Source organism: Eumetopias jubatus, unplaced genomic scaffold, assembly GCF_037043125.1.
Source record: "Eumetopias jubatus isolate StellerSeaLion01/CBP00866 unplaced genomic scaffold, mEumJub1_p1.0 scaffold_14, whole genome shotgun sequence".
Classification (NCBI taxonomy): Eukaryota; Metazoa; Chordata; class Mammalia; order Carnivora; family Otariidae; genus Eumetopias; species Eumetopias jubatus.
In genome coordinates this window covers 2,871,076-2,889,604 of record NW_028274820.1, presented here as the reverse complement: position 1 = coordinate 2,889,604, position 18,529 = coordinate 2,871,076, and the positions used below count along the sequence as shown (strand labels likewise).

At 45.2% G+C, this 18,529-nt stretch overlaps 1 protein-coding gene across 1 annotated transcript in view; it reads right to left on the bottom strand.

The window, feature by feature from the left end:
* Positions 1-18,529, bottom strand: part of ABCA13 (ATP binding cassette subfamily A member 13) — a 315,259-nt gene that overhangs the window by 36,780 nt on the left and 259,950 nt on the right. Inside the window, exons 45-46 of the mRNA XM_088018679.1 lie at positions 6,519-6,669; positions 1,239-1,373 (exon numbers count right to left, since the gene is read on the bottom strand). Of these exons, the coding sequence (XP_087874805.1) occupies positions 1,239-1,373; positions 6,519-6,669 (286 nt within the window). The remainder of the gene's footprint in view (positions 1-1,238; positions 1,374-6,518; positions 6,670-18,529) is intronic.

Below are 18,529 nucleotides of genomic sequence, written 5' to 3'. Positions count from 1 at the left end.
GAGTGCGTGCAGGGAGGTGCTTCTAGAAGCAGAATCTGGCCCCTGGCAGCTGACTCGGGCCTGACCACTAAGCCAGAGTCTAGGGCCACCAAGGGAGCCGAGAGCAAGGCTGCATGAAGACCACAGGGGACACGCTCCAGGGCGGTGTCCCCGTCCTGATGCAGGACACGTGCCGGGTGAGAATGAGCATGGGGAAAGTTCTACAGAAGGTAAAAGACATCATGCCTAGTGAGCCCTTCGATGTGGGCCTCCTCTTGTACAGAAAACCTAGTTTACAACCTGCAGAACAGGGCAAATGTTCGTCGTCACTCCCGGATGTCAGGAGATGGCATGCTGCAACGTCCTTGACTTGGGGACCGTGCAAAGAAGCACACTTAGAGCAAATAAAGGAAAATCAACTGCGAGTCCAGAAGACACCCTGTTAAATAATGAAGGGCCACTCGTCCAACGCAGGTCTCTTGAATCCCCTTTAAAACACTGTTTCCATTTAATGAACAAGAACAGAAAGAAGAAAATAATTTGTTTCCCACACGTTTTGCTGCCCCTCTGACTCCATACACGTGGGAAGCTGAGGGATGCACCCCAGTGATTCGTATCCCGTTTATGGCATCCAAATCGTGCCTTTTGCGTATTATTTGAGGGATATGACTTTGAGCTACTTTAGAAATGCAAGACAATTGGCTCTATTTCTTGATCCCCCACCACCAGTTCATGCGTTCATCCGGTCAAACTGGATTAACCCCAGTTCCCAGATAGATTACAGACAGCCTGGTCTCAAAGCCACTGCATCTAAGCCCCACTTCCTGCTGAATGACCTGCTCTCCCCGCCCTATCCATCCTGCACCTGACACCCGCCGTCAGGACTCACCACGGACTCATGTCACCGCAGCTGTGACAATCACTTATCTGTACATAGAAAAGACTCAAAAACCATATGCTAGATGTCAAATATATATTGGTTTTCAGATTATAGGTGGATCCCGGTGTTACTCTAAAATACTGCTGTTAATGGTAAATTGTTATTGAGTCCTCAATGAAATAGGTAACAGGGACTCTATCAAAAGACACTTTTTTTTATTTCTGTTAAATTCTGCTTTTTTGGATTCTGTTTGGGAAACGTTGTCTTAGGGCAAAATGTTTATTAGTTCAGAGAACCCACACTACAGATCTGAATTTCCTCCCCGGAGGGGCATCTTGTTTGAAGATGCCCAGAGACCACTGATCTCTCGGCTACTCACCAACAAGAGCAGGTCAGGTTTGCCCAGCAGGGCCAGGGCCGTAGAGAGCTTCCGCTTGGTACCCCCACTGTAGGTGGCCACCAGTTTGTCCACATGGCCCTCCAAGTGTAGACGCCTCACGAGGTCCCCGGCAACCTGCAAGATAGGCACCATCCGTGAACGCATCCCCATGCACCCAGGGCCCCCAGAGCCGGGCTCTCAGCCCTGCATGCCCTCCTTCCTCCCGCTGCCCCTGCCCGCCCCCCATGAACCCCTCCCTTCCCGACCCCAGGCCGGCAGAGGATGAACAGCAGGTGGGCACCTGTGGGAGCACTCAGGACTGGAGCTCAGGGGAGCAGAGAGCGCCAGAAACCCCGTCGAGCGAGGGCCCAATGCACAGCCACACTGGGGCGAGCGGGCGCAGGTGAGCCCTAACCGAGACCGAGGAAGGAGAGAGGGAAGAAAGCAGGGAGGGCCCGGGCAGGACGGGACTTCGGGGAGCAGAGAATGGAGAAGAGAGTTCTCAGTGTTCACACGGACAAGAAATGACCCTTTCCACCGAGGAGCGCCTGCCAGAGACGGGCCCCTCGAGATACGGGGAGCAAAGAGGGAGTGTTTCTCACCGGCCACTGCCGGGAACCGCTGCACGATGCCGGGAGGACGGTGACGGAGCGCCACCGCACAGGACAGGGGGTTCCGACCCCGAGCACACATGGCGTGTCCCGCCTCCTCCCTTCCCATCCCTGCCCTGCCCCACCTTCACCTGCCCTGCTTCATACGCCCCGGGGACCCCCCTCCCGTCCTTGTCTCTGGCCCTCTCCCCTCCCCAGTGGGCGGCATGTGTCAAATGTCAAATGGGCTGTCAAACAGCCCTCCTGCTCGGACGCCCACCACAATTCCCACCACCCTGCATGGTCTGCTCTCTGTTCCAACGCGGTGCAGCTCCCTCTGGGGCTGAGACCGAGGGACAAACACAATTTAAAACTTTGACAAATGCGTTCTACGTAACTCTTGTGACCACAGAGGCACGGCCGCGGTTTTGTTTTGTCGGTTTGTTTATTCATCATATAATCAAACTGGCTGCAATCGTATCTTAATTCAAATTTAGGAGAGGTGGGGAAGACCCTCTGTCCTGAATGACGAGTAAAATGTAAGATAAATGGAAGAAAATTTAAAAATAAAATAACGAAATAAAATATATATTTAAATAAAATATATGGACTAATGTTCATGCTTTTTTGGATAAATGCATACAAGTTGGGATAAGCCTAATAATATGGAAATGATGAAATATCAAGAACGTCTGAAAATACTGGCATGATATTTATGCCTCCCAAGAAAAACCCCCGACAGAAAGCGCTCTATAAGCTTTATTTGCGCCTCCTCAAAATAACACAGGAAGAATTAAGAATCTCGAGAACTGGCCTAGTTATCAGAGATTGTAAGTCAAAGGGACACAGAGAACTTCGGAATAAACTCGCCAAACTATGAATACTGATGTTCATGGAACCAGGAAACATAGTTCACCTTTTCCCAGTTCCACAAAAGGTCAATGTTGGGACGCCTGGGTGGCTCAGTCGGTTAAGTGTCTGCCTCCGGCTCAGGTCATGATCTCAGGGTCCTGGGATCGAGCCCCGCATCGGGCTCCCTGCTCAGCAGCGTCTGCTTCTCCCTCTGCCTCTGTCCCTGCCCCTGCTCATGTGCTCTCTCTCCCTCTCTCTTAATAAATAAATAAAATCTTAAAGAAAAAAAAAAAAAAAGGTCAGTGTTGCAGCCTACGCGTCCTGGGTTGGATGGCCACAGGAAAGAATCCAGAACACATAGGAACAAATGCATTGGTTTGATCCCATGCCTCCTGAAGGTCGTATTTTCAGAAAATCACAGAAAATAGCCTGACAAGTATGTTCTTGCAGTTTTCCTGCACTCAGGACTCCTGTCAACATTACAGCAAACGTGAGGCCCTAGCAATGGTCGGCAAAATGCTGTACCAACCCCCAAAGGTGTTCTGCTTAAGGAATCTCTCTCTGCTATTAGGTGTTTTTCTCCCGTAAAGTTCTGTTGTTCGACACTTAAGACAAGAGTTTAGGATTCACTCATCCTTATGTCCCCGGTGCATAATCATGATCCACACTCAGTAGGACTTTTGTAAGCATGATCTGAACCACAGCTGTCCCGGCTCACCCGGGACAGCTCCAGCCCTGAGGAAGTTGTGGGAAAGGGACCCCGGGCCGAGGGACCCCAAGATAACTCCCCAGAGTTTCCACTCCCTTAGCCACCAAAGGGGCAAGACTGAGCTGTTGGGGACACAAGAAGCTCCATGGTACTCAATGAGGAGCTCAGCATCCGGATCATGTCTTCGTCAGGAACACTTGCTCCCAGACGTCCCCACGCACATTAATTTGCTTACAAAGCCAAATTCTGTCCACTATCACGCTGCTGGCCACGTCAAAGGTCCCCCGGAGATTAGGGTTTAAGACAGAAAGACTTTCTTCCAGCCCCGTCCCCCTGACTTTCCTCCTGGTCCCCATTCCTCTTACCATCACTTCTAACTCCTTCTAGCAAAACCCTCTGTGAACGGAAGAAACTTTCAAGGTAAGAGGCATGTGTGTGGAGAAAACAGGAGGTAGTGAGACACGGCGGGGGGGGGGGGTTCTTCCTGAAAGGCGGGCACAGCAGCCGGGCAGAGGCTTCTGCCTCTTCCATCGCAGGCAAGACCACACTACAGAAAACCCAGTCCTTGTCCCCAGCAACAAGGCTGTTCGGTGGGGCTGGGATGACGCCGACCTTTAAATTATTGTACCCGTTTCTCCAACACTGCAGACCATGCCACCCGTCTCCTGAATCACTCTGTTATAACTTGATGTAAGTTCAAAAAAAAAAAACAATTCAGGTCCATTGAATTCAGGGTCAAATATGGACTCTAGAAAGCCATGCAGTGTGGACAATGGGGAAAAATTGAACACCATTACATCAACCTGCCAAGCCTAAATTCAAGCCAAATAAACGCAGCCTCTCTTTCCCACCTAAATGAACCTTCAGAGGGCTCGGGGGGAGAGGAAGAGAACTACACACAAAATACCAGACTGGGCCGTGCGTGAGCTGGGACCCTGGGGTGCAGAGGGAGGGAGGGGGAGGGAGGGAGGGAGGGGTGCGGGGGGCGGTCAGCAGGGACTTCCCGCGGGCACAAGGGGGCCTTCCTGTAGAACCACAGAGGACACAACTGGGGCTGCCCAGGTGAGTGAAGGCAGAAGTCAGCCTGGAGGAGAGAACTGGGGGTGGGGAGCAGCAGATACAGCAGGAAAAGACCCCAGTTCCAAGTCCTGGCAGAGTGCGGGTGCAGGGCTCACCCGGGACAGCTCCAGCCCTGAGGAAGTTGTGGAAAAGGGACCCCCGGGCTGAGGGACCCCAAGATAACCCCCCAGAGTTTCCACTCGCTTAGCCACCAAAGGGGTGCAGAAAGTAAGACTGAGCTGTTGGGGACACAAGAAGTTCCACGGTACTCAACGAGGAGCTCAGCAGCCGGATCGCAGCTTCATTAAGAACACTTGCTCCAGAGCTGGTTTACCGGATTTCAAAAGAAAACCCCGCCACCTTCTAGCCATGGGGCTTAGGCAGGTTTCCTATCCCAACTGCGTCCCAGCTTCCCCATTTGCAAAGTAAGGAATAAGCATCTTATCGGCCTCCTATGGTTGCTGTAAAATACTTAGAATAGTGCCTAGCCCAGAAGAGATACTGAAATGTTGGCTAAAAGTATTGTTTTCTGTTGCTCTGTCATAATCCCTTCTGGGCACCCAGTGATAAGCACGTTAGAACGGATACACCTGCTCTCTATTTCCCATATTTCTAAAATGAATGGGAGAGGGACCCTGGCCATAAAAGGAGCTAACTCCCCTGGGAACACACGTTCTGCCATCTCAGAAGGCTCTGAGCAAGTAGCAAGGCAGGCTGCCAAACAGTTGCAGTTTCATGCAGGAAGTGAAGCCAGTTCCTAATCTGGTACCATGAAAATAACTTTTCTCCGTGGAGGAGCTCCGAAAAATGAGCCCATAAGAGCGCTGAGACTCAGGAGGCAATCGCCCCAGATGACAGGACGTGCCGAGCCTTACTCTATTAACAGGAACTTCTCCGAGTGTGCATTTCCCCCGGGGGCCGGCGAAGGGGCCAGCGTATGGCGTTTGCCAAGCATCTGCCTCTTTCATCAGAAACAAGCCACGGGAGCTGACAGAGATAAACACCTTTGGAAGACAGTGCTCCTGATTAGTCTTGGGTTTCACTAGCTGCTTAACCACGATGAGCAGACCTCCAGGGGTGAACAGTTGTCTTGGCTTGATGAAGATAGGAGGTGGGGGACAGGAGCGGGGCCCTCCGAGGACGAGGAGGGTTTCTGCTTTGCTTGAACTTAAGTTACAGTGCATCCATAAGAAATGGAGGCTGAAGAAGCATTACACAACAGCCCACGGAATGAATTTTCATGGGCCAGTGAAAGAGAGGCTGTTAGTTTTGTCTCCCGTGAATTCTGGGACGTTCCCTCTCCTGCAGAATCGCACTGAAAATGCAACACGTAAGCCACTTATTTCTAATCCTTGTTCAGAATCCAGAAATGCAAGGAGCATTCCAGAATCTCTACAAGGGGCAGAAAAGGTAAAGCTGTGCCCCCAGCACCTGCCATTCCAGTGGCTACCACCTGGCACGTTCTCTAAGCTGTCAGTCAAGGCTGTCAGCTCTGCTTGGCTGACCACCGCTCGTAACAGGCAGAATGGCAGCTCTCTGGCTTTCTCAGGACTGTGCCCACCCCACCCTCCCACAGAGATGGAGGAAGGAGGCGGTCTGCGGTCTCTGCCACCTCTCCATCCTCCAGAGGCCACCCAGGGAAGGAGCCAGGCGGGCAGGTGTCAGCCCCCTCACCGGGAAGTCCTCCTTCCAACAACCCACCCCACTCCGCAGGCAGCCTGAGCCCTTCTCTGCGAACCAGCAGGAGGGTCTATGATGTTTGCTCCTGAATAAAAGTAACAGTCCAGGAAATGCAAAAGGCACTTGGAGAGGAGACAAAGTTGCAAACACTGTTAGCTTTAACCCCAAGTGACTTCTGCACTCAGATCTATTTTAAATACATAATTAAATGCAACATTAACACCTTTACTGTGTTTCCTTCCGTGTAATCAGATTGGAAACATCTTTCAGGTACGTTTAGCTGGCACCGTGATTCCTTCTCAAGGGGTCAGAGAGCTCTCTTGGGACCGGAGGTGTTGGCCAAGCACTGCTTAGCAGGACACTTTTCTGAAAGACTCCGGGGAGTCTTACCTGAGGGATGCTTGGCTTGGGAATCCCACGGAGGCAGCAATAATAGTGCAGGTGTTCCCAGCCGGTCAGGAGCTCATCCAGGGCGTCCTGCTGCGGACAGTAGCCAATGCGAACACCCGCCGCGCCCGCCAAAGACAGATCCACGACTTCTCTGCAAAGAGAGGCAGCCGCACAGTCCAGAAAATTCGGCTCCCCAGACAAACACCCATTCCTTCAACCTGGCTCATCCATGAGAGGTTCACTGCAGTCTGTCTAATGCAACTGATTAACGGAGCATAAATGGGTTCAGTGAATGAGTAGCAGCCCACGTGTCTACGCTTGGCTCTGAGGCCACCGTTGCTTTTTATGTTAAAGAAAACCTTACACAGGGGCGCCTTGGTTAAGCATCTGACCCTTGAACAACACGGGCTGTTGGGGCGCTGACTCCCGGGCTGGAGAAAATCCACGTATAACTTTTGACTCCCTCAAAACCTAACTACTGACAGCCTATGTTGGCAGAAAGCATTACTGATAACAAACGGCTGATCAACCCATATTTTGTATGTTATATGTTGTATCCTTAAAATGAAGTGAACTAGGGGCACCTGGGTGGCTCAGTCGGTTAAGCGTCTGCCTTGGGCTCAGGTCATGGTCCCAGGGTCCCGGGATCGAGCCCCGCATCAGGCTCCCTGCTCAGCGGGGAGTCTGCTTCTCCCTCTCCCTCTGCTCCTCCCCCTGCTCGTGCTCTCTCTGTCTCTCAAATATATAAACGAAATCTTATTTAAAAAAATAAAGTAAACTAGAGAAAAGAAAAAGCTACTAAGAAAATCAAAAGGAAGAGAAAATACGTTTACAGTCCTGGATTTATTGAAAAGCAAGCATCTCTGTCTATGTGAACCCACAACCTTCAAACCCGTGTTGTTGAAGGATCACCTGTACAATGCCAGGCTTTGGTTTGAACCACTGCCTCTGGAAAAATTTCACTCCGTTAGTTTTTTCTTTCCCTGTTCCATCTTTTCTTTTCCGTGGTGGTAAAATGCACATCTTCCGTGGTGGTAAAATGCACATCATATAAAATTTATCATTTTAGCAGTCGTAAGGTATAGAGGTCAGCAGTAAGAAGGACATTTATGATGTTGGGCCCCCATCACCGCTGTCCAGGTCTGTGACGCTTTTGACCCCACAAAAGGAAACCCCACTCCCAGAAATCGGTCACTGTCCCCCCAGTCTCTGGCAACCACTTATCAGCTTTTGTCTCTGTGGATTTGCCCAGTCCGGGTAGTTTACAGAAACTGAACAATAAAGGATACGAGTTCTGCAAGCGGGTTCTGTCACTTGGCATGTCTTCAAGGCTCACCCACGTTATAGCATGAATCTGTACTTCATTCTATTTCCTTTATTGGTAGACATGCACACAACAGTCGTTTTTTTTTTTTTAAAGCCCCACTGCCGTTTTATAAAACAGAAGCCCACGGTTACAGTAGTCCCCGAATTAACGAACGGACCGGTTCCAATAACTCTGCCTTGCACCTGGAAGTCTACCACATTTTTTCATCCCGTGACCATAAGGCATAAGAGAAAAGAACCACATAAAGAAGGAAGAGGGGGAAAAAAAATAAGATTAAAAAAAAAAGGAAGAGGGGAAAAATAAGATTAAAAAAAGGAAGAGGGAGGTAATCATTTTTGTAATGAATAGAGTTCCAACTGTTAGAGTAGCTTCAGTTTACAGGAAAGTTGAACAGAACGTGTGCGAGGTTCCCACACCCTACCTCGCCTCTCGTCCAGAATCCCCCCACCCCCATCCTTACCATCCTGCATTGCGCTGGTGCTTTTGTTTCAATTCATGAACCCATACTGAGACCTTATTATTCCCTTAGGTCCATACTTAACATTAGAGCTCTTTTGGTGTTGTACATTTCTGTGTGTTTTGTCAAATTCACAGCATCGTGTATCAACAGCATCACAGAGGACCTTGCATCGCCTTAGAGATCCTCTGTGCCCTGACCCTAATTCATCCCTTTCTCCGCCTCCCTGGTAACCACTGATCTTTTTACTGTCTGCGTATCTTTGCCTTTTCAAAATGTCACAGAGCTGGAATCACGCAGCACACAGCCTTTTCAGACTGGCTTCTTTCATTAGTGATACGCATTTGAGGTTCCTCTGTGTCCTCTCACAGCCTGATGGCTCGTTCCTTACTGATGAATAATATTCCATTGTTTAGATGCACCCCAGTTTGTTTATTCATTCACCTACTGAAGGGATCTCTGTTGCTTCCAAATTTTGACAATTACTAATAACACTGCTGTAAACATTAATCTACAGGGGGGTTTTGTGTGTGTGTGAGTGTGTGTGTGCATGTAAGTTCTCAGGTCATCTGAATAAATACCCCAGAGAAGACTGCTGCATGATATCATAAGACCAGGTTTAGTTTTTTAAGAAACTCACAAACTGTCCTTGGTAGTGGCCATACTATGTGTGTTTCCCGTAAATAAGAGCTCGTGTTGCTCCTAATCCTCACCAGTGTTTGGCACTGTCAGCATTTGGGATTTTAGTCATTCTAACAGGCGTGTGTATATTCGTTGTTTACATGTGAAATTCCCTAATGACGTACAATGTTGCACGTCCTTTCACGTGCTATTTGTACATCTGTTTTAGTGAGGTATCCCTTCAAGACCTTCTGACCACATTCTAATTTATTTTCTTATTCTTGGGTGCTTTGTATCTTTTGGAGACCAGTCTTTTATCAGATACATGTTTTGAAACTTTTTCTCCCAATCTGTGGCTTGTGTGTTCAGTCCATTCAGTGTCCCTCACAGAGCAGACTTTGTTTTTATTTTAACGGAGTCCAACTTATCCTTTGATTCGTACACGAATTAGAAGTGTCTTGTTTAATCCCTAAATATTTGGGGATTTTCCAGCCGTCTTTCTATTATTTCTAGCTTAATTCTATTGTCCTCTGAGGGCAATATTTTGCATGTTCTCTACTTTAAAAATGTTAAGGTGTACTTTACAGCCCAGAATGGGGTCTCTCTTGATGAATCTTCCATGTGAGCTTGAAAAGAAAGGGCATGCTGCTGTTCTTGAACAGAATATTCTAGAAATGTCAATCAGGTCCAGCTGATTAATGTGCTGCTTGGTTCAACTCTACGCTGACCCATTTTCTGCCTGTGGGTTCTGTCAGTTACTGAAAGGGGGACTGGATGCACCTTCTTCTCCTTCGGCAACACCACTCTGTCCTCCCAGATCCTGACCCGCTTGGGTTTACACACATTAGGGCCCCCCTATAATTATATAATTAATATAATAATAATTATTACATTATCACATAATGATAAAGGAGCCAATCCTCTACAAGGATGTAACGGCCCCTGATGCCTCAAATTAACGTGGCTACTCGAACTTTCTTTTAATGAATGTCGACACAATGGGTCTTTCTTTTTCCCATTACAGTTGATCTATCCAGGTCTTTACATTTCAAGTGGGAGTCCTGGGGCGCCTGGGTGGCTCAGTGGGTTGAGCATCCGACTCTTGATCTCAGCTCAGGGCTTGATCTCAGGGTTGTGGGTTCAGGCCCTGTGTTGGGCTCCACACCCAGTGTGGAGCCTAGTTATAAATAAATAAATAAACAAACAAACAAACAAACAAATAAATAAAACAAAGTGGGACTCTTTTACAAAACCTACATATTTGGATCTTGTTTCTTCACCCACTCTGGTAGTTTGTCTTTCAATTGGCGCAGTTCCACCAATTATATTTAGAACAGTACATTTAACATGAGTTTCGATACACATGAATTATATCAGCCACTGGATTTTTAAAAGATTTTATTATTTATTTATTGATCTATTTATTTATTTATTGCAAGAGTAGGGGGAGGGGCGGAGGGATGGAGAGAATCCCAAGCATACTTTGCGTTGAGTGTGGAGCCCGACACGGGGCTCGATCTCAGGACCCTGAGATTATGACCTGAGCCGAGACCAAGAGTCGGATGCTCAACTGACTGAGCCCCCCAAGGGCCCCTATCTGCCATGTTTGTAACGATTTTCTATCCAATCCCTTGTTTCCCTTTCCTTTTCTGCCTTAGCTGGTTTTAGTTGAGCATTCTATACTATTTCATTTTCTCTCCTCTCGTAGAATATCCATTATATTTCTTTTAAAAACTTTTTTTGCTGGTTGTTCTAGAGTTCATAATATACATTCACAGCCATTCCAAGTCCACTTTCAAATAAGAATAAAGTGGAAATATCTTAATAACAGAGTGTTCTCAATTTCTCCTTCCCTTCCCACATAGTATTACCCTCATCCATGTCACTTAGCCATAAGCTACAATGGCTGGCTACAATGCTGCTGTTATGAATTTAAACAAACTGTTACTTATAAGACTGATTAAAAATGAGAAATATAAAAGATCTTGAATTATTCCTTCTCTAATGTTCATCCATTCTTTATGTAAATCTGACTGCGTGACCTCTATTGTTTTCCTACTTTCAACATTTCTTGCAAGACAGGTTTGTGGCAAGAAATTCCTTCTGTTTTTATTTCTCCTTCAACTTTTGAAAGATAATTTCACTGGATTCAGAATTCTAGTGGGTGGTTATTTTTATCTGAAAGCTTTAATATTCCACTCCCTGTCTTCCTTCTTTCATGGTTTCCAATATGTTCAATGCCATTTTTAACTCTGTGGCTCTGTAGGTAAGGTATCTGTCCCCATGCCAACTTCCTTCAAGAATCTGTCTTTGACTTTCTACAGGTTGAGTATCATATGATTAAGTGTAGGTTTTTGGTATTCCTTTTCTTTGGTGTTCTGTAAACATCTTCAATCTGTACTTTGTGATCCATTATACATTTTGGGAAGAAAATGCCATCATTATTCAAATATTTCTTCTCTTGGACTCCTTCTGGTACCACCATTATGCATGCATGCCGTGTGTTGTAACCATCACAATTCCCTGATACTCTGTTCCACATTTTCCTTCTTTCTCTTTGCATTTCAGTTTCCAGAGTTTTTATTAATCTGTCTGCAAGTTCACTGCTCCCTCCCTCCGCTCTGTCAGGGCAACGATGAGCCCGTGAGGGGCGCTCCTCCTTCTCTGGTTCTTCTCATTCTCATTCTTCTCTCTGACAGTGTTTCTTCTTATTTCTAGCATTTTTCTTCTTACAATGTCCATCTCTCTGCTAAATTACCCATTTGTTCTTGCATATTGTCTACTTTTCCCATTACAGTCCTTAGCACATCAGAGTTATTTTGAATTCCCAATCTGATACCGCACCGTCTGCCATATCAGGGTCTGGTTGTAATGCTTGCTTTGTGTCTAGGGAATGTGTTTTTTGTCTTTCAGAGTGCCTCGCAATTTTTTGGTGGAAGGTTGGACATTATTTATTAGATAAAAAGAAATTTAGGTATGGGGTGCCTGAGTGGCTCAGTTGGTTAAGCCTCTGACTCTTGATTTCAACTCAGGTCATGGGTCTCCAGGTCCTGGGATGAAGCCCCATGTCGGACTCCCCACTCAGCAGGGCACCTGCTAATCTCCCTCTCCGTCTGCCCCTCCCCTCACTCACAAGCACGCTCCACGCCGAGCACGGAGGCTGACATGGGGCTTGGTTTCACCACCCTGGGATCATGAGCTGAGCAGAAACCGAGTCAGACACTTAACAAACTGTGCCACCCAGGAGCCCCACTATGTACTTTTATTCCTTTATACAGTCCATATCACATCCATGTCCTTTTCTCTTTAAAGTTCAGTGAGGGCCTTTGTCATGAAGCTTTTTCCCTTCATGTTATAAAACTTTCCCTTTTTCAAATCCTAAGGATACCAGATCATATGTTTTAGTATTTTCTTAAATTTCTTAAAATTTTCTTAAAATTTCGTAAGTCAGTATATTATTTTTACAGTTCTACTCCTTCTTCTCTGTTCCAATAGGTTTTTGTACAATAATACTTATGTTGTACGTGTTTTGTTGTTTACTCGTTCTTGCACAAGGGAAGAACTGGCTATAAAAAACACCCACAAAAAGTAATAAGTGTTGGTAGGATGTGGAAAACCTGAAACCCTTGCACACTTTTGTTTTCAAATAGTGTTGGTGCTATGAAAAACAGTATGGCATTTCCATAGGAAAAGTAAATAAAAATAGGATTACCATATGATTCAGTGATTCTACTTCTGGATATACAGTCAAAAGAATTGGAAGCAATAACAGAAATACATTCATACGTCAATTCATGCATCAGTGCTCGTAGAAGCATTATTCACAATAGCCAAAAGGTGAATAGCCGAAGTGTCCACTGATGAATTAATTGATAAACAAAACATGATAGGTACACCTATACACACAGAATAGTATTCATCCTTGAGAAGTAAAGAAACCCTGACACACATGGCAAGGAAAACATAACCAAAAATAAACTACTGGGACTACACCAAAATAAAAAGCTTTTGCACAGCAAAGGAAATCATGAACAAACAAAGAGCAACCTAGTGGGAAAAGATACTTGCAAATGACATAACCAATAAAGGGTTAGTATCCAAAATATATAAAGAATTTCTATAACTCAATACCAAAAAAACCCAAATAATCCAATTAAAAATTGGCAGAGGACCTGAATAGCCATTTTTTCAAATAAGACACTCAGAGGGCCAGCAGACACATGAAGAGATGCTCAACATCACTCATCATCAGGGAAATGCGAATCCAAACCACAATGAGATATCACCTCACACCTGTCAGGATGGCTAAAATCAACACCACAAGACATAACAGATATTGGCGAGGATGCGGAGAAAGGGGACCCCTCCTGCACTGTTGGTGGGAATGCAAGCTGGTGCAGCCACTCTGGGGAACAGCATGGAGGTTCCTCCAGAAGTTAAAAATAGAACTACCCTACCACGCAGCAATCGCACTGCTAGGTATTTACCCAAAGGATATAAAAATACTGATTTGAACGGGCACATGCACCTGATGTTTATAGCAGCATTATCAACCATAACCAAACTATGGACAGAGCCCAAATGCCCATGGACTGATTAATGGATAAAGAAGACGTGGTATATTCGTACAATGGAGTATTACTAAGCCAACAAAAAGAATGAAATCTTGCCATTTACAAGGACTTGGGTGGAACTAGAGGGTATTATGCTAAGTGAAATAAGTCAGAGAAAGACAAATACCAGATGATTTCACTCATATGTGGAATTTAAGAAACGAAACAGATGAAAATGAGGAGAAAAAAACAAGAGAGAAAACAGGAAATAGACCCTTCATGATAGAGACCAAACTGAGGGTTGCTGGGGGGGAGGGGGTGGGGGATGGGCATTAAGGAGGGCACTTGTTGTGATGAGCGCTGGGCGTGGTATGTAAGTAATGAATCACTGACTTCTACTCCTGAAACTAATATTAGACCGTACGTGAACTAGCTGGAATTTAAATGAAAACTTGAAACTACAAAAAATAATAATAATTTTTAATTAAAAAAATTAAAAACCATCAAAAATATAAAAAGGCAGCCTATACAAATGGTGGAATTCTTTGGTAAATCATACATCTAATAATGTACTTGTTCTGGAATATATAAACAATGCCTACAACTCAATAATAAAATTGCAAGTAACCCAACTTTTTAAGTGGGCAAAGTATCTCAATATAAATTTCTCCAAAGATGCACAAATAGCCAATAAGCATAGAAAAAAATTTGGCTGGTGCCATTAGTCATTAGGGAAATGCAAATCAAAACCACAGTGAAGTACCACTTCATACCCCCTAGAGTAGCTACAATCAAAAGACATAATGCTTGCTGGGGAGGATGTGGAAATATTCTAATCTTAATGCATTACTGTTAGGGATATAAAATAGTGCAGTTGCAGGGCACCTGGGTGGCTCAGTCGTTAAGCATCTGCCTTCACCTCAAGTCATGGTCCCAGGGTCCTGGGATCGAGCCCCGCATTAGACTCCCTGCTCCACGGGAAGCCTGCTTCTCCCTCTCCCTCTGCCCCTGCTTGTGTTTCCTCTCTCACTGTGTCTCTCTCTGTCAAATAAATAAATAAAAATCTTTAAAAAAAAAAAAAAGTAGTGCAACTGCTTTAAAAAACAGCTTGCAGAGTCTCAGCTACTCCACTGAGCATTATCTGCTGTATGACCCAGGATGACTCCTAGCTAGCCGCTCAAAAGATCTGAAAACATACATCCATGAGAAAACGCGCACATTCAATGTTTGTGAGAGCATGACCCAGAGTAGTGAAAAAGCAGAAACAACCTAATGTCCATCGACTGAGGAGTGGATGGACAAAATTTGGCACATTCATTCAATGGAGTGTTGTTCAGTCATGAAAACAAAGTATAAATACATGCTACGACACAGATGGACTTTGAAAACATATACGAAGCGAAAGAAGAGAAACACAGAAGACCATGTGTTGTACGATTCCATTTTTATGAAATGTCCAAGAAAGGTAAAACCTGAGAGACAAAATGGAACTTAACTGCTGGTGAAGGCTGGGGGACGGAGAAGTAAGGAATGACTGCTCGTGGGACGAGATCTCTTCTCAAAGCAAGAATTACACACTGGAAATAGTTGCACAGTTTTGGGACTACACTGAGAACCACCAAATTGCTGCACTTCGTGTGAGTATTATGGCGCATGAATTCTACCTCAGTCAGAACAGTTTGTCAGCATACGCAAAGGCTAAAAGGCACATGCCGTCCAGAAGCAATTTCATTCCTTAATATGTACACAACATAAAGGTCTTCTTGGGTTCACCAACAAATGTTCTAGAACATCCGTAGCACGTAGCTGCCAATAGTAACCCAAATGAACAAACTATTACAGCAAGAACAGTGCGGCGGTATCTCACAAACGTGATACGGCCAGAGAGAAGCCACTCACCAAGGAGTATACACTGTATGGTTTCATTTTTTTTAAGATTTTATTTATTTGTTTTTTGCAACTCGTGCGCGTGTGAGTGGGGGGAGGGGCAGAGGGAGAAGCAAACTCCCTGCTGAGCAGGGAGCCTGACTCGGGGCTCAAAAATTCATCAAGCCTCATACTTAGGATTTTTAGCTATTCTACATCTCAATTTAAAGTTAACATTTTAAAAATGGCTCATCTGCACGCGCTAATTTATAAAACTCCTTGCACCAGTTTTAGCATTTAAATATGTTTATCTAGGTTCTGCTGGAATGAGTTTTCCTGGTCTCCTAAAAGCCTTGCCCAAATCAGCTAGCTCTATGACAATTTAAGTGTATGAAACTTATATTTATTTATTTACTTTTAAAGATTTTATTTATTTGAGAGAGAGAGGAAGAGAGAGAGAGAGAGAGCACACTAGTGGGGCCGAGGGGGAAGAGGGAGGAGAGGCAGAGGGAGAAGCAGACTCCCTGCTGAGCAAGGATCCTGATGTGGGGCTTGATCCCAGGATCCCGGGTTCATGACCTGAGCCAAAGACAGACGCTTAACCGACTGAGCCACCCAGGCGCCCTGAAACTTACATTTAAACAGTACAAGCCATTTAAAGATATGGGAGAGCTATTCAAATTATCTTTCTCACCATTCAGTGGCCGCAAGGCCCCTCCTGCCTCCGCAGTGCTCGCACCCATGTTTATTCCTTCCCAGTTGGGATCTCTGAGCTTCAGAACACGTTACTAATGGCAGCCAGGGATGTAGGAATTGAACAACGGAGAGAGTATGACTGTCTTTCTGTCTTCAGAACTACTCATCACGCTAATGGCTGCCTAATTTCGAGTGACAGGGGAGTGACATTCTTAAATTAAGGACAAGATTTCACACTGGAGTGGAATGAAGAGCCCTTTCGTCTACTTTCAGAGCAGAACATCTTCTGTTGGCCGTGCAAGTAAAACGCTTTCATTTGCTCTGAGTTCGTGGAAATTACCCCACTCAAATCTTGCACACAAGAGATCTATCAGTTCTCTGGCATTTGTTATGACTTGGTATCCACCACTGCAGGTGGTTTGGTAGAATATCTGCAGAAAGGAGCCCGGGGCTCCTCAACCAAAGTGGGGCTAGGTCTCCAAATCGCATTAAAGACACATTAAAAGCATGCTGTGGCCTCTCTATCTCTGTTTTGTTAGCTCAAATGCCTGCTGCTCCGTGAGTAGCTAAAATTCTTTATCAAAATATAGGAGAAAAGAATTGTCTAGAGAGATCAATCGATACCTCTGACTTTAGGTGCAGAGGACCCATTTCAATGGTGCTTTGTTATAATCCATATGGACACCAAGTGGGCACAGCCTTGCGGAAATTTGCATATAAAATGTCATATGTTATATAGCAAACAATGAATCATGGAACACTACATCAAAAACTAATGATGTAATGTACGGTGACTAACCTAAGAAAACAAAACAAACAAACAAACAAACAAATAAATAAATAAAAGGTCATATGATAATGACGCTCTGGGATGAGGCCAGAATTTAGCGTCTAAGCCAGAGTTCATCCCACCTGACCTAGAAGAAGATGAGCCCATGGCTAAAATCTCAACCTATGCGAAGGTTCGTGATGCTAATGAACCTTTTTCTACATCAAGCCTACTGTCAATCACGTTTATACGTTATTAGAAAATGCTCTCATCTATCTTGTGGTTTGCACACCCCTGCATGTCAGTTATCTGAACCTGATAAAGGAGGTCATACCATTCTGTATGCTTTATGCTTCAGCACCTCTTGGAAAGGCAAGACATTTTTCAGGCAAGGATCTAACATAAAAATGAGCTCCAAGCGGCTTTTATCATGATGCATGCTGGCCAGCTTTTTTCCCCCTTTCTTTATTTAATGATGTAACTAACATAATGAGGAATTCTGAAAATTAAATAAAATGTTTTGAGCCTTCTGAGAGGTCTCTGCCAAGCCAATGTTTCAATATTCGGTAAGATTTCGTCTGGGTTCTACCTCTCACTTCACGTATTTAATTCCTTTTATATAATATCAGCAGTCTGCAAGCTGCCAAAGTGAGTTAAAAAGAGCCAACAAAGAACCGTTCAGTGGCCCTGGGTTGCTTTGCTTCCTAGTCAGATTTTTAAATGTGTCTGCCTTCAAACTGCTTGAGGCTTTATTGCCACTGTCCAAACATCAACCCAGGGTTTACCCACTAATGAACCCCAGAGCCTTCTTGGTCAGGTGAGGGCAGGGCTGTTTTCACAACTGGTACCTAAGTAACCAGACTGTCCATGAGCTTCTCCCCTTGGCTCTTGGATGTGAGCCGTGTGCCAGGAGAAGCTTCTGTGCCCCTGAGTAAAGCCAATAACTGGATCTGCACCCTCCATAATGGCTGCACATGGTTTCAGAAAGGGTATCATGCCGCCATGTTGTTTTGTTTCTTAAACGTGGATCAGTAAGATGTTTTTACCTTGTTTTCTGAAGGCTAGAATAAGTCCATTCCCTGGATTTAAACCTAAACACACACACGCCCCACAGATTTTACCATCTGTATTCTTATAAATGACATGTGAAATACAAGTGCAGGTACCAAGCATATTTAGAAGTATCATTCATGTGAGAAACTAAGTCTTTCAAACCAGTGTAAGAGATAGATACTGACCTCTACATACGTTAGGGTTGTTCAGCCACAGGTACACCAGGTCAGTGACCACCCTCTCAACCAATCCTAGCATCTTCCTGTCAAAGCCATAACTGAGCAAGGCTAACCATCAGCCCCACTGTATCTGGCACGTTCCTTTTACTTCCATCCACAGGTGTTAAAGAGAAGGAGGCAGGGAATGAGTGCTGGCACTGAGAAGACAGTCACCGCTCACTTCACACTATGCGACTGAGGCAAGTCCTTCACCTGCCTGGCCTCTGGCTCTTCACCCGTAAGAGGAAGGGGTTGAGTCATTTATTGAGGAACTACTTTGTAGCTCTTCAGAGAGCTTGTGATCCAACTAACTTAGCAACCACGTATCCTACCACCTAACTCCAGTGGAGTTTTCTCAAGAACATTGGGTTGGGATTCAAACAGAAGTACACTCATGACAAGAGAGAGTGCAATCATTCACATAGGAGGTACTTAAGCTGTGATTTTTATT